We start from the raw sequence: 17,489 nt of genomic DNA on the forward strand, positions 1-17,489 counted from the left end.
GGACCTGTGGAGCGGCGGCGGGGCGGGAGCAGCACGCCTGCGCGGAGCTGCCCGGCGAGCGGGCTAGCTGCACCGAGCCGCCCGGCGGCAGCGGCGGCGGCAGCAGGAGGAGCAGCGGGAGGAGCAGCGGGAGCGCCGCGGGTCCCCGCCGGCAGCGCGCTCCACCCGGCCGCAGGGGCGGAGGCGGCGCGGCAGGAGGGCGGTGCGCGGCGCTGTCCGTTCAGCACCGGCGGGAGCTGCCGCCCCGCTCCGCCCCGCACCGCCCGGGAGGGCGCGGGCACAGCCCCGCCGTACCCCCGCGGCAGCTGCAGCGGCACCCGCGCCCCGAGCACCTGCGGGCAGCGCCGGCGCCGCGATTTTCCTCCCTTTTTATTTTTCCGTTTTTTTCCCCTGTGTTGTTGGCCACGTCCAACCAGGGAAGGGCCCTCCCCCTCCGGCACGTCCCCGCGCCCCGGCACCGCAGCGCCCGCGCTCCCGGAGCATGGCCCCCCCTGCCCCTGCCCCTCCGCCGCGGCTGCTGCAGCTACCGCGGCCCCCGAGCGCCTGACTTCAGACGACGGCGGTGCAGCGCCGGGAGCCGCCGTCAGCGGCTGCCCCTCGGAGCGGCCACAGGAGAGCCGAGCGGGGCTGGCGCCTCTCATCCCCGCGGGCCTGGATCGGGGCTCGGCTTAGGCACCGACTGCCGCCGAGCAGCCGTCCCCTTACGGGCTTGCCGCCTGCCGTGCTTGCTTGGATGATTCTGCGACATGCCTAATAAGAGACGAGATGGGCCAGGGCGACGAGAGCGACCGCATTGTGATCAACGTGGGAGGGACTAGGCATCAGACCTACCGCAGCACCCTACGCACCCTGCCCGGCACGCGGCTGGCCTGGATCGCTGAACCCGATGCCCACAGCCACTTCGACTATGACCCCCGCACGGATGAGTTTTTCTTTGATCGGCACCCAGGCGTCTTTGCCCACATCCTGAATTACTACCGCACTGGCAAGCTGCACTGCCCCGCAGACGTGTGCGGGCCCCTGTATGAGGAGGAGCTGGCCTTCTGGGGCATTGATGAGACCGATGTGGAGCCCTGCTGTTGGATGACCTACCGGCAGCACCGTGACGCCGAAGAGGCTCTGGACAGCTTTGGTGGGGCACCCCTGGATAGCAGTGCTGAGGACGGAGACATAGATGGCACCGGAGACTCTGGTGATGGTGAAGAGGAGCTGGAGATGACAAAACGCCTAGCACTTAGTGACTCCCCAGATGGCAGGTCTGGGGGCTTCTGGAGACGGTGGCAGCCCCGCATTTGGGCGCTCTTTGAGGATCCCTACTCCTCCAGATATGCAAGGGTAAGCTATGCAATCAGCACGCTCATCAAAACACTCGAACCTCCCTTCAGCCCCACTTCCTCCCAGCATCTTCAGGGTTATCTCTGCTGTCACAGCTGAGCAGCCATCGATGTGTGTGGCCATATAAAAATCAGGCATGGGCTATGGGGACATAACCCATGCTCTCAAGCAGGCCCCATGCATGGGCCACGAGTGGACACCAAGGCATGAGCTCATTGTACTCATATGTGAGCTTCGGGAGGGCCTTATTTTCCAACAGGCTCCTAAAACCCTCAAAAGCCTGGGGCAGGGTCCCATTCACAGGCCAGGGAAATCTCCATTATACCAGGTAGTTTCCCTCCCTGCGCAGCTTTTTACAGTCAGTTGTCCCCCAGTAAAGACAGACGCCTTGTCCAGCCCTCATATGAGCTAAAAGCTGTCTCCTCTTTACAAGATGGAGAAAGGATCATGGGAGCAGGCAGTCCCTGGGCAACCAGGGGATTTGGAGAGTTTCTCAGCCTGGACTGGAAAGGGAGTCTGTTCCTTTCTCTTTTCTCATACATACCAAGTTAAATATTTATGATCATGCTTCTCTGAGAATGGGTAATTCAGTTGCTCACTTTCCTCCTCACTCTGTCTTTTCCCTTCTGGGAAATGCAAAGTATTAATCAGAGGAGGAGGTTCATTCATGTAGAAGGGACACTGTGTTTGATGGGTTTCTTGCCTGGCTACTGAAGGACAACTCCTCCCCTCCTGAGCCTGCAGTTGTTTTGGAAAGTGAATGCACACTGATGCAGTTCACAGCATTGCTGTGGATAAAGATGGTCTTGAACAGTCACTCGACTTCTCTAAGCAGGTACCTGTCATGCTATTATATATGAGGATAATTACATTAATTAGGGCCTGATTCTGCTTCTGAAGTCTAAAGTAAAGAAAACCTTTACTTCAGGAAAAGCAGCAGGATTCTCCCCCAAGATAACCATATTGATAAGCAAGAAAACAGATAGGATAGTGCCTTTGCAAAAAAAATGGTTTGTGTAGATTTTACTCCTCTTTTAAACATACCTTTGTTACGGCATAACCTCTGCCAGACCTCAGTAGGGATAAGTGATGCTTCGGTGTGGGAGGATGATCAGTGTTCCTGAGGAGGATCAAAGAAGTGAGATCAGATTAGGGAGCAAACTGGACGTACAGAGGAAAGAGAAGTGGAAATGCGGAGAGCAAGGACAGGGGAGCTGGTTCTGTATGAATGGGTGGTGGAATAGCACTGCTGGAGATTTGAGGTCTGAGCAGAGATCTTCAGCTGGGAGCCGCTAGGTCTGCACACTGAATGAATGGGGAAAGCTGGAGCAGAGCCTGGAGTTATATCTTGGTGCATTTCTACAGATTCTTGTTTGCATACCCTTTGGAGACTTCCTCCCTGAACAAAGAAGTTAATATTTTAAATGAATTCCTTTAAACAGCATAGGGGATAAAAGAATAATGAAATATTTACCATGAGATGAAAGGATGATGCTGTTGAATTGCAGCTTTCAAATCCCTGATTTCTGCCAAGGGAACATGGAAACTGAGGGAAGGCTGGATAGTATCCTTCAAAAGGCTTAGTTAGCTTCCTTTAATCAAGCCCAATGTTAGCAGACATTGATTTGAATAGCAGATCTCTGGTACTCACGAATCTGTTTGTAAAACACATTTTAAGTCAAAGCTGTGTGCTTGTCCAGGATTTTCTGAAATGGTCCAAAAGGCGAAGTGATAATGTTGTGCCAATGAAAAGAATACAGAGGCTAAAAAACCCTTCTGCTTGGAAGCACTGTGGAATTTCAGGTTGGAGGATAAAATCTATAACCAATATTAAGAGTCTTTGTGACGTACAAGCTGGAATTCTAGGAGGATATAAAATCCATTTTCTAATTCTTTATGGGTATTTTCATTTAGGAACAGGCATTTTATAGAGTGATTTGGTTTGGGTTTTTTTTCTCACAGTGGATGTTACACCGTTTATTCACAATTACATGTGTGTATCTGGTAGAATTCAACCCTTGATTTACCTTTAACTTATTCTTTCCTTAAAGTATCATTAAAATAGAGAAATATAAATTCTGGTCAAAGTTGAAGTGTATACTGAATATTTCATGGCTTAAATATGATTCTTTAACTTGTATCTATGGAGACGTAGGCCTATATGCATTAATATTTTGCATGAAGGAAGATGGCTTTCATCATCAACACATGCATGTACTGTCCATTAAGAAGACATTATAAGACACTTAACATTTGCTAATAAAAGCCATATGTTATGGTTATGGATGTAAAAAGAGATGGGAGGTTGATTTATGCTCCTGTAACCTAACACAGACATTGCAAAAAGACCTCAAACTCAAAGTAGCTGATTTACAGTAAAATAATTGATAGCATCGTTAATAAGTGCATGGTAAATTAAAGCAATCATAAGTAGAATCCCTGTTATCTCACTTTTAATTGTCTACACTACTTTCAATTTCAAACTGTATTTCAGTCATACAAAACTTTAAATTCACATTGCCATTTTGTCAAAAAAATCACAAAAATTTGTCATCCTAATTGTATCTGAGACTTGACCTAATGGTGATTATTGTATACATGTTTGGTGTCTACATATAGCTCCAAACTGCATGTCAAGGTAATGTCTTAATATAAGCATCAGTTTACATAACCATCATACTGTTACTCTTGGGCAAGTAAAAGGAATACAGTATATGAATATTAAGATGAGATGAAAACCTGCATACCTGAATAAAGCAAGATTTCTCTGGACTATGTCTTATACACTGTTTCAGTTAATGCTTAGGAACCGTCTCTGGAAAGCTCAACATTTAATCAAACCTAGTAATTCTTGGAGTGTTCTGATGGACACTGCTTACAAATACAAGTACCTTTGACTGTCTTGCTTCACTAGCACCTAACCCATGCTAAATTTTATCCGATCTCATTGTAGATGGCCAGGGAAGACTAGAAGAGCATTTGTGTATTTCAGGCAAAATCAGCTAACTGCAAATTTTGTCTATTTCTAAACTTACTTTGATAAAGCATAAGCTCCCAGTCACTGGTTGTTTGTCTTTAGGTGCAACATAGTCAACAGTCTTTTGTTAAAACAACAGTGGCTGATTTTAATTAAATTCTATTTTTCTAAACACTAATTTCTCAAATATGATAGTTCTTTTCTAAAAAGATGAGGCACTTTAAAAAATTGCATTGTCTTCTAAGTCTAATAGAAAAAGTAGCTTATTTCAAATCACAAAATTGCCTTAGACGTTTACCTCAGTAAGATAAATGGGTGTCACACTTCTCTGTAACTTAAAGGATCCACATCTGGATAAATAGAAGCAAAGTCTGAACAGAGTAACAGATAAGGTGAGGCAGATTTGCAGAGATACTGAGTGCATGTGTAAATAGACAGGCATCCAGGTGGATTTTCAAAAGCACCTGATCGGGCAGCTAAATATCACTGCATGTCAATGGATATTGTGTACCTAAACTAGCGAGATATTTCTGTACAGCGTTTTAGAACTGTCATTTTTTGCATCATCAGGGAACTTTGTAAATTTTTTTTTTGTAAGTAGATGCAAGGGAGGAAAGAGTCACACAGAAAGCTATACAGATACACTAAAACAGCATATCTGAGAGTTATGTTGTAATAGAGCTCCTGCTTTCTGCACTCATTAGACTTCATAGGTCCTTCAGTTCACAAATGTGTGAAAAATATTTCTTAGCATCCTCTCTCATTTATATTCAAGTCTGTCATGCTGGTTTTACACTAGCAAAGCTCCCACTGACTTCCTGGAGTTTGTCCTGCAGGTATCTAACATCTTTGACCCCTTCCTCCTCCTCCCCAGAAGGATACGGTTGTATTTGTGTTAATTCACAGTTAGGTTGGTCAGTGTTTGGGAACCAAGAGCTTTCACCTGAGATTCTGCACTAGTGTTCACATTCAAATTGGACATTTAAGCTTCATTAAAGAAGCTTTGGGAGAGCTTTTGTAGTCATTCCAAATAAACATTTTTACTGTTTTTAAATAAAAGCTGGTAGGGGTCCTATAGGAAGTCCTCAACAGCTTGACTTGACATCCTAGCATATGCTATACAGCTCTAATCTGGAAGAGGAAAGGCAAATCTCTCACTGACCCTTCCCTCATAGTCTCCCTTCACGTCCTGCAGAACAATCTGCTTTCCTCAGTAGGGTGATTTTTGAAGGACAAGTTTCCGACACTGAGAAGTAGACAGAAAAAAGAATAGTGGTGAAGAGATAAGAAAAAGTTATTCCCCAGGGATTTCTTCCAGCTTTCTTTTGTATGTTCAAGAGCATTTAAATCTTGCTATGTTCATTTAAACTGATTTTTCTCCTTATAAACTACATCCTGTAGGTATAAGGCGGCTTACGGGATCCTAGTTCCCGAATAACCATATTGCCTGGAGGCTTAGTGGCTGGGGTGATTTCCTTTACCCTGGCCTAGTGCAGCTAAGCTCTGGAACTGGGGAAAGTATCAGGGAGTGGGAATAGATACTCATGACCCTTTACAAGGGGAGCTTATTCTGCAGCCATCTGAGGTGGGACACACCGCACAGGAGTGCGCCATGGCCAGTGCTCCAGGGCGTCCCACTGAGTGTGAGAAGATAGGGAGAGAAAGGAGGAGAGCTGCCCCACAGGTTTCCCTTACCCACAGGCACCCCTCTCACCAGGAAGAGATTGCGTCAAAGGGGCCCTGCTGGAGCTCTCCCACCTTCGGCCTTTCTGCAAGGTCTCCCCTGCAGAGGCATATCTAATCCTGCACTGAAGCTGGCTGCAGTAATTCTCACCATACACTTTCACAATTAACAAGACAGCCTAATTTTAACTGCACGCTGCATTACAGCTCTGGACAAATGAGAATCCACATTAAATGAAGTTTCCCCTGCATTTGTAGTATAATGGAATTACAGCTAGACATCTATTAACTACCATTCTATCATTCATTATTAACATAGTTCCTAAAATCCCATTTTATTCCTATTTTCTCCCATCAAGGGACATGTTACTGCAAATCCTTATATAACCCATTAGTAAGCATGGTATTGTCTTCTCTGCGTCCTGTCTGAAGAAGCCTTTGCAATGCCAGCTAGAAAATGTTCAGCGCTCACACCAAGTCCCACATTCAGCCCCTATCGAAGCAGCCAAGGCGAAAGCAAGCGCACACACAAATAACTCCTGAGAATCATCCCTCTGACTTGAGAAGTAATCAATTTTTAAACCATCACAAAAGGAAAAAAAAAAAAAAAAAAGGAAAAGGATCGTAATAGCCCTGCAGAATCATGACTTCATTGGTTAGAGCTGTTCAGAAACACACAGGAAGATATGTCTGCCCAGAACATCTTACAGTCTCTTTGAAGTCACAACCTCACAGGGAGATGAGAGGGATGATGTTATCCACCTGACAAATATATGGCTGCCTAGTACAGACTTAGCAGTTTCAATTCAAGGAAGGCTTTTTTTAATCCATTTGCCTATTTCCATTTTTATTTCTATTATTCTAAAACCTCAAAAAAAGAACAGCATCTGTTGCCATTTTAATTTATTTTTTTTTAATCTTACTTAATTTTAATGCTTCTAGGTTACAAAATTTACTTGTTTTAGCTCAGGCTGCGATTCTATGGATCATACCATCATATGCATACACATATATATACCTTCCTATCACTGCCACCTCCTACAAGGCTGAGTGGGATTTCCATATGAGGAAGGACTTAAAAATTAAACCATCCCAAAATACTTCTGAAAATGTAACCGTGGTGCCACTGAAATCAATATGAATTTAGTGACTGGTTTCAGCTGATACTTGGTCCCTTCTCTCTAATCCATCTCTATATGCCTTCAATTATTATCTTTGCCCTTCTCCCGACATTGGCTATTTTGGTTAGGAAAAAAGGGCAACAAAATACTGGTATTCTCTGTTGGTTTACCATGAGACAAAGGACAAAAGATATGTGGATCAAGCATAATACTTCTATTTCGGGACGGCTCACAAAAAGGTGACATGTTAGACTATACCTACAAAAACTGTTTTTCCGTCTTGTTTTTCCTTGTGCTGTGCCATCTAGTATTCAATGGTACTCACTTAGCTTTCTCATTTGCAAAAATACGTGACTGATCTGTATATATTTATAGTAGTACTTTAGTAAAGTCTATACATACTGCCTTTCTTTTAACATAAGGAGAGATGTTAGCAAATCAGCAACAGAGCGCCCAGCCTTAGTGTTATTGAAATTCTATGCCAAAATTACCACCAACTTCAAGGATAGAAATGAATTTTCCTGCAATATGGTTCAGGTTAACAAATTAATTGCAGTGTACTGCTTTTTCTAATAGGGACATTGCATATTTCCAGTCCAAAGCACTGAAGTGCAATAGATCTTAGCAATTTATTAGGAACATGCACATTCAAACATATATTTTCTTAATCGTTTAAAGACATGAGCATCTCTAGCACATTGCATCAAAAAATAGAGCTCTAATACTGACAAAGCCCTTCATGATCTTACTGGCTTTTTTTTACTGCAAAGGACTGTAGAATACATCCCCATTCAAACCACATGACTTAAATTAGTGTTCAACCAAATCATATCCAAGCACTGCCGTTCATAATAAAAAGGGCTAGCAGGGATATTCAGATTGAAAAATGGGGCCCTAATTGATAATCAAGTGTGTAATTCTTTCTCATGTGAAAACAGATGGCAAAACTGAGTTTCCATTTTGTATAAGCTTGATTTTATGAAATTTCAGTGCATTCTTGGGGGTAAGACTAATAAAACAGCCATTTTGAGATCTTTGCAATTGTATTACACTTAGCTTCTCAGTTACTATAAGCTGAATTTGATCTGAGGAAAGAACAGTATTAGAAGGCTGACTAGGCTTTCCTCTACTGAATATTGCATTACATAAATATGTGATTCACTCCGAATGGTACACAGAAGTGTTAGGATCGGATGAAATCAGAGAAATCTATGGAGAACCACCCCCTCCCCTGGAATATAAACCGCATGCTGTCATTTCTAGAATAATTTTTACATCTCCTGTGCTCAGTAAGGACCCAGATTTTGCTATCTTTACTCCTACTCTTGTAGTGATAGCTTACTCCAGGAATATCCCCATTTCCTCTGAGCTGAGAACAAGGTACTACCCAACACGTGTACAGGTGAAAGGGCCAGGCCCTAACTGATTTTCATTTCTTCCAGATATGATTTGTAAGATGTAATGGGGGTCTAATAAATCATGCTATAAAAATTATGAATAAATCTCAGTCCAAGGCTTTTTGCAGTGATTGCTTATGATGTAAGACCCTTTAATGACAGTGAGTTAAAATTGCATTGTAATGGACCTTTGTAAATGCAATAAATCTCGGATTTCAGTGCGCTGCGGACAGCCAGCAATGTGTGTGCTGCTGCACATGAGCTACCAACACAGGCATACGCTGCTGGCACGCACTTACATAATTATGTTGATACTTCAGGAGCAGCAGTAAATCTTAGCACTGCTAGATTTACTTTGAGAAAATGTTCGATCAAGAACGTTGTGGTGTTGTGACCACATTACATGGTTTAAAATATCCTACTGGCTTTTCACTTGAAAACCTGCAAAAGAATGCCCCTTTTAAGAAGCAGTAAGATGGATTATTTGGTTTTAAATGACAAAGGCAAAATCTATTCTTACCAAATCTTATATTTTCGATAGCCAACTACAAGTTAAAATGAGCATTTATTTGGGTCTGCACAACCACATTGAATGCATCTTCTTCCCTTAATTTCCTGGATCATATAATCAGCATTAGCAAAAAAATTTAGAAATGTACACAGAAATACACCAACAGGATAATAGCTCTTTGTTTCAAATGCAGCAGAATCCCTATTCCTGCCCATGTTTTCCCTCAAAAAAACCCCAACCCCACATTTAAAACATTACCTGTATTTCCCTATACAAATATGGAAAGAACTGGTCAGTTCAGGTTGCTTATTATTTGACATGCACCGGAAATTCAGCCGCAGATTTCACGTTGAAAATTTACCCCAATAACCTTGTTTTAGTTTTCAGTTTGGATTCGTGCAGTCTTCAGTATGCCAGATTAATTGACAGGTATAGGTGAGGGAGGCCAGTTTTGTGGTTTATCCAGTTATTAATTAAATGAAAGCCTTCCATCAGAATGCTTCTAATTTGGTAACAGAATTTTAAAAAAATAATAGGAAGAAATCCCTAAAAATGCTGAGCACCTACAACCTCCAGCGGAAGGGAGGCCATGTCTTATACCAGAAAAGGACATGAGCAAGGAGTTAAGAGAACATCAGTAAAATCCCACCCCAGGACCACATAGGGCCACTGCCCAGCTATCACCGATTTCAGTGGGGTCCAGTCAGAGACCAGTGCAGACCTATTTCAGGCAAATTTTTCCAGGACAAGGACAATTGTGTAATTGTCAGAGCACTCAATGCAAAACGGCTTGTCTCTGATCTCTACTCTAAAACCAAGACAACACGGTATCAGCCACATTGTGCTGTTCCTGGGGTTTTTTGGGGTTTTTTTGGGTTTTTTTGGTTGTGGTTTTTTTTTTTTTTTTTTTTTTACGTGGATCTCCCCATTGCGTCTAGTGTGGAGTTTTGCAAGAAATCTAGTGACAGTACATCTTAGCACTTCCCGGGAATGTGTTCCGCAAAATGCAGAACTGATTTCAACTCAGGCTTTTTCAAGTAAAGCACTTGTAAGGACAAACCAAGAACAACCTAACCGTGCTATGATACCTCAGCCAATACCAGACTGAGTCGATTGCTGGGGACTGGGGGGATGTTTGGTTTTCTTTTTATGGGGTGCTAGCACATCAGCATAGATCTGAATTTTGCTTAAGCAATATAGAAATTTAGTGTTCGGCTGATAGGAGTTCAGTGTTTGTCCTACCAAGAAGTCCCAAAGGCACTAGTGATTTATTAAAAGACCTAATGTAAATTTCAAAACTGTATAGATTGCTTGAAATGTTAGTTATGTCTCAACAGCAGGAAATCAATAGTGCAAAAGTGCATTCACTGTTCTAAAGAAAACATCTTTTGGAGAACCTGCTCTGCTAAGAAAAGAAGCTCAGTTTATCTTGTGTCACTGACAGGGACTAAAGGCGAAGTTTGAAATTCAATAGCAATTCTATAGCATCTTCAACTCCAAGCCACAAATCTTTGCATCAGCTACAGCAGCTTCTAAACCTGACCATTTTCTGTCCTGAAAGGGTATCTTGGCTAGGACAGCAGGATAAGCCTTTGTTCTTATTTGGCGATATTTAATATTCATTTGGAACAGTCCACACTTGTCCACAGACATATTACACAGCCTTACACAGTGTGAATTTACTAGAAAGCAAAAAAACTCCAAACCCTAAAAAAAACCCCCAAACCTGAGATTTGGACAGATGATTGCAAGCAACTGAATTAATACAGTTTATCAAGTGAGCATTCGTCAGCAGATCTGACTAAAGTCATTAATTGTGCACCTTACTTGCTTGCATATGTTACCTCTGAAAAATCCTCCCAGGGGTTTTAAGTTAGCATCTACAGAATGCCAGTTGTACAAAGGCAGGGCATGAACAAATGAATATAACGGCACACGGACATGAACACCACGTTGTATTAGCTCATTAAGCCACATTATTTGGGTCTGCTTCAGTCCTTCCCATTTTCTATGAATTTTACTGTGTGGGGAATCATATAAGACATTTAATCTTAATATGTCATTTTCGAAATAGGAAAACACTTTTCTCAGGTTACTTGCTTTGCATTTTTTCATCTCTCCCTTAGTAAATGTTTATTGTAGTAACTGGCACAACAGTGTTTTAGGAATCTCTGCTGATGATTCCTGAATTCTATTGCCATAAAACCAGCAAGTTAACAGTAAGTATCTCTGTGAAGAACTTACACTATACTCAGATGTAGTGTTTCCCAAACCAACCTGCAGTGGAGTATATCACCCAAAGCTATGATCCTTCAAGAGGTGCAGCGTGCATATGAGCTGTGCCAGCAGTCAGTTCCTACATCTTCACTTCTGAGGCCAGACTCATGAAAGGACATAGCCAAATAAGAAGTTTCAGTTTTTCAAACTTACAATTCCTAAAACACTAACCCTGGAGCTATAATTTTTTTAAACGCATATTACAGTTTCCCAGTGCCTACAGTATTGTTTCTGCCTGTGCTCAGAACTGTTTTAGTATTGTTGGCAACTGCCTTATATCAAGGCCTTGTTAATGCCCATAATTTTTCTTTGCTAACAGGCACAGTCTTGCTGCATACACACTGAATAGAAGCTGTTTTCAAAAACATGCTACCTTTTCTTTTTTTTTTTTTTTTTTTTTTTTTTTGCTTGGAATGTGAGATTTCAGGTTTAATATCTTTCTCCAACTGCAGGATTTCATGTTTTCATCTATCTCTGCTCAAGAGACTTCTCAACTTCAGACAGCTGCATAATCCAGGCAGTTAGTGAAGTTGATCCAGTTTGTACAGCATGAGGAATTCACAAACCAATATACTGGGTATGTTTCAAAACAGCATTTCTCAGTAATGTGGAACCAAGAAGCTGTTCCTGTGTAGTAATTCCGGGCTACTGAATTCAGGAAGACTAATAGCAGAAAACAGATATGTGTAGTGATATTGTCAGAAACAGCATTACTTTACCGTGTGACAGGGACAGTTTTTTATTTTCACTCACTACTTTGAAGCCACTTCCTATTAGGAAATAACCGTACGTCATCATCATGCGGTTGACTCTGGGCTGAGCCATGTGCAAAGATTCAGTGATCTCTGCGTAGCCTCTATGAAGAAGCAATGTACAAAACATACAAGAAAGGATGAGATGATATGCAGAAGCAGAGAGAACTTTTACACCTCAGAGTCTGAGCGGTTCTGCCACACTGAAAAGCAAGCTCCCAAGTCAGAGTAAGGACGCATCACATAATTTGTTTTGAAAAGACCTACGTTTCCCAGGGCTATCAATCTGTTGCCTTTCGCTCATGCTATATAAATACAAGCATTCCTGAAGGCTGCCTTTTCATCAATATTTTAACATAAACATTCTTTAATTGAAATGGAAATCAATCACTTACATTTTATTACTTTTTAATAAAAGTGCATTATTACCATTAAAGGTAAGTGGTCTCAATTAAACTATTCCCAGGATAAATTTAACCTGGAAAAGCACTATAAGAAGTCTTTGCAAGGTGAGGGCCTTTTACAGCAAGTGTGCTTTAGCTATGGTATCAACAACCAACACAGAAGTGATCAATAAACATTCTAACTATTACATTCACTGCCTTTATGATACATGTAATACTAGTTCAAAATCAGACTGGAAACGGTGAAGGATATATTGTTAAATATCCCTCTCTACTGTAATTTACCTTATATAGGAGTCTTGCCAGGGGCTTTAATGAAGCTGAGGCAGTTTTGCAGTTTTGCCATCTGTTATAACATCTACTCCTGCTGTAACAAAAACACAATTGTATTACAATTCAGAAGTGACAAAAATTGAAGAAACTATTTCCTTTCATTGTTTCAATAGCTTTGCTGTGCAGTCTAAGGAACAAAATGTTTCAACAATAAACAAACCATTTAAAAAACATATTTAATTAATACCCAAGATATAGCAAAATAATAGAATTTTGCTCCATAACCATGACACAACAAAGAAGTATAAATAGGAAATCATGTTACATTCCACAGCCTTCAGATTTAGATTTTAATTCAGGGTAACACGTCCTTTTTTACATCCTGCAGAAGGAAAAAAAAACAAACTACAAAACAAATCCGCCCCAAAACAAAAATCCCCTTTGAAATATGAATATCATTGAACATTTTACAAATGATAGATCTGTGCTACCTAATATAGGACCACGGGACCAAACTGTAGAGAACTTAGGAACTGAATCCTGCTATTCCTCTTTCCATCCTAGGTAAGGACTGCAGGTCCTTTTTACCGTGCAGGGGTAAAAACTCCACAGAACACAACAGTTTAGCTTCACTTATGTGCAATGGACTAAAAATGAATACTTAATATTTATATGAATCATTGTCAGTGTCAAGTAAGATGAGGCTTATAAAAATAGAACCAAATCAAGGAATGAGTTTTAAGACTCAGTGGGTAAATGCCTCTTTACGTACGGTATTATTTATAGGTATTTTTCTAATCTGTTCTGTCATCTTGTCTCTTAAATTATTAGAAAGGAAGAAAGAAGGAACTACAGCAAATGTAGATTAAAGAGAAATCTTACTGGGAACTGTGGCAGAAACATGAGCAAAAGCTATGAAGTTTGGAGCTGTGTTTCTAGGCTTCTTGTTCTCTGAATGTTCTACATTAAAACCATTCCAGCCTGTTTCATAATTAAATATGTACAGGTTTTTAACTACTGTCTTGCAACAAGAGGAATGGTGTTTTTAACACTTTATGTTTGGCATGCAAAACATACAGCACCTGAAAATGTGCTTAAAACAAGCTAATCACAAGCAGGTTTCAGACATTGGGCTAACCCTTGTGTCAGTAGTCTCGCTAAGCCTTGGACATCCTGCAGTAGCAAAAATCCCCTTTAGATATAAATGGTGATCTCACAAAGAAGGTCATAACAGGGATTTCAGCATCAGATCCTGAATTTCATAGCTCCCTTTGAAGTCAGTGACAGCTGCAGATCGTCTCTTTAAGTTGATCCCCAAAGGTTCTAGTATTAATAACTTTTTAAAATGTCAGTTGCAATAGCTTTGTGTGTCTGTTTATCATCATTTGATAAGGAGACTGCCAGCACTAATATCTCCCTGCATCAAGAGATTCTGTGAGTCTTAAGCATTTATAAAAACACTTTAAAAACTTCTACAAAAAGGACAAGATATAAACAAAATATTGTTAGAATTGTGAAAAAAAAAAAGATTCAATATTGAAGTGCAAAATACTGAAGACAATTAGGATTAAAATCACCTTGTAAGAAAATTCTTACAAGCTAATTTTAAGAAGGGGGCACGTCCACAATGCTTATGATGGGTTCTTGCAAATAGGGGAAAATTATCATCCATGTGTAGGAATCTAGGGAGGTCATCCTTATTATCTTTCTGCTAGGAGGTGGAGAACTCAGCTAGGCAGCAATTAAGCCATTTGTCCTGTTATGCAAAGACTCGCATTACACAACTTCCATCGGACAGAAATTAAAATTGGGTAAAGTAGGCATCTACTCTCTTCCCTGTATCTACGTGGTTATGGAATACAGCACAGGGGGACTACGTATCTAAGTACCATTTTTATAAGCACAAATGTGAAGTGCTTTTTTGTACTCTTCATCCAGGTGGGATTTCAAAGTAGCTGTGTATCTGCCAAGAGCACACACAACTGCCTCTGTTTTCATGGCATTTCTTGCAAATATAAGCTTTTCCTGCTCTTTACTACAGCAACACAGTCTAATTCAGATGAATGAGAAATTTCCTCCAATCTTTTTATCCTCATTGTCCTAAATGTATTTTAGAAGTAAGATGTATATGCTTACATATGCAAGAATTATGGTAAATTTAAGGAGAGGTCCTAGATGGGAATGTTAGGAACAACAGCCCTTTTTTTCCTTTTTTTTTTTTTTCCACCACAAGGACATCTGATGGCATGTTCATCCCAATAGCCAACCAGGTTTTATTTAGCAGTGCCAGTCTAACAGCTGTGATTTCCACTTATGGTAGCTGTGGGCACATCATTAATTCTAGTAACTGCAGAACTTATAGCAGAAATCCTTTTTTGAGGCATCCCGTGCTCCTTACTTTGCTAACTCTAGCAGAGCAAAACAAATAAACAAAAAGAGATTTCTACTATAAGCTTGCATATGACTGTCCAGATACAGCAGTAGTTTGGTCTAAAGATCTTCCTACAAGAGCCTGTAATGTACACAGATGGCAAAGGGCTCAGAAATACATTCAGAAAAATACAGTAGACAAGTTATGTGTGGAAACTTATGTTCACAAGCCCTGTGCTGTGTTTATTGAGAAACCAGAAGCTGTATTTTGAGAGGCATGTCAATAAAGATTTGGATACAGATGGAAAAAAAAAAAAATCTTTCATTCACTACTTGCACTGCATACGATACTAGCTATAATAAAGAAAAATTTCAATATGACATAAAACTATCAAGCTGCATAATTCCTGCTAGTGCTCACTGCAAGTGCTCACCACAGCCCTGCTATTAAAATGCTCACAGGCCACAAAAACACTCTTAAGCCAACTCACTAGCCCAAATTATGAATTCTTCTAGTTAATAGAACTCACTACACACTTGCAGCTTAGGGCAGAATACTTTTTTGCCCCTTAAAATACACCTGCCTTCATAAAAACACTAAATAGTCACTCATGGGTTTGAATCTCCGTTATGCTGAGGCAGTGATTTTATTTTTTAAACACACACATACAAAGAGATGAGCCAAAAGTAAAGTCACTGTGCATGTTACGAGCCCCTCTTCAACATTTATTCCACAGCCTTATTTGTCTTCCAAATTCAGCTACTTGTGAGGGTCTCAAGGAAGCGAAAAGGTTGATGAGTTTTTGGGGACTTAGTGTTTTTGGAAACTTTGCAGATGATGTTTAGGGAGCCTTTCCAGTTTGAAGTCTGCAGCATAAATACAACAAATTTTGTTAAATGCTTTCAAGAAAAAAAAGGATTTCGTATGAATATTTCTTCAAATGATTCTCAGCCTGGTTCTTTATTTCTCTAGCCCTTTGTGGACATGAAAATACTCTTCCTTTTAGAAGGATCAACATCATCTTGTCCTTCTGATTGTTCCTTTCTCACTCATAGGCTATGGCACCAACTCTGGTTTTTAAACATCATTTTAATTGTTGTTGGATAACTGATCCAGATAACTCACAGAGCATGGGATGCTATGCAGTGGAGGAATTCCAGTCATCATCAGACATTAGAAGGACACTCTCTTGAAGAGGAACTACAGAAAAATAGTGGTTCCAATATCAGCAATCAGAAGGAAAATGCCTGGAGTAAGACGTATCAACAGTAAATAGGAGATGGAAGGAAGCTTCAGAATTAGAAGAATAAATCACTGTGAAGAGAGGGAAGTCCTACCCCTCAATGTTCACTGGACACTGAAGAACAAATAGTGTTGGGACTCTGGAAAAGGCCTGTAGGGTGACAAATCATAAGCCTACTAGTAGAGAAACAAGACCATTAAGAGGCTGAAATCTCAGACTGTGGCAACTTACATGAAATCGTTTTCCAGCATAGAATCATAGAATAGTTAGGGTTGGAAAGGACCTTAAGATCATCTAGTTCCAACCCCCCTGCCATGGGCAGGGACACCTCACACTAAACCATGCCACCCAAGGCTTCGTCCAACCTGGCCTTGAACACCGCCAAGGATGGAGCATTCACAGCCTCCCTGGGCAACCCATTCCAGTGCCTCACCACCCTCACAGTAAAGAATTTCTTCCTTATATCCAACCTAAACTTCCCCTGTTTAAGTTTTAACCCGTTACCCCTTGTCCTGTCACTACAGTCCCTGATGAAGAGTCCCTCCCCAGCATCCTTGTAGGCCCCCTTCAGATACTGGAAGGCTGCTATGAGGTCTCCACGCAGCCTTCTCTTCTCCAGGCTGAACAGCCCCAACTTTCTCAGCCTGTCTTCATACGGGAGGTGCTCCAGTCCCCTGATCATCCTTGTGGCCCTCCTCTGGACTTGGTCCAACAGTTCCATGTCCTTTTTATGTTGAGGACACCAGAACTGCACACAATACTCCAAGTGAGGTCTCACGAGAGAAGTGTAGAGGGGCAGGATCACCTCCTTCGACCTGCTGGTTGAAGCAAGGCAAGAACAACCTCATCAGAGTAATTCAAATGAGTTAGCAACATGCCAGTACATTCTGCATGTGCCGCAAGCAAGAAAGCAGCCCTCACAAGAGCTCAGGAAGAAGGGAATTTGCAATAATAGATTTTGTGGTCATATTTTGCTCTTGTGAGTTTGCCAAAAAATAAAAAAAGGGTTAGGCCCCACAGCAAAAAGCCTCATTTACTAAAACCAGTGCTAGCACTGGAGAAGCATTTGCTGTAAGGACATTTGAGGACTTTGGATACCGTGTTGTGATGCATTCAGTTTTTCTGGTGGCCTGTGAAGGTCAAAC

General features: G+C 41.3%; 1 protein-coding gene across 1 annotated transcript in view; it reads left to right on the forward strand.

Annotated features, from left to right (window-relative positions):
* Positions 1-765: 765 nt before the first annotated feature.
* The window catches only part of KCNC1 (potassium voltage-gated channel subfamily C member 1), a gene marked incomplete at its 5' end in the record, with an annotated part of 109,455 nt that continues 92,731 nt past the window's right edge, over positions 766-17,489 (forward strand). The window contains one exon of the mRNA XM_080617860.1: positions 766-1,335. Within this exon, the coding sequence (XP_080473986.1) occupies positions 766-1,335 (570 nt within the window). The remainder of the gene's footprint in view (positions 1,336-17,489) is intronic.

This window comes from Psittacula echo, assembly GCF_963264785.1.
Source record: "Psittacula echo genome assembly, chromosome: 5".
NCBI lineage: Eukaryota > Metazoa > Chordata > Aves > Psittaciformes > Psittacidae > Psittacula > Psittacula echo.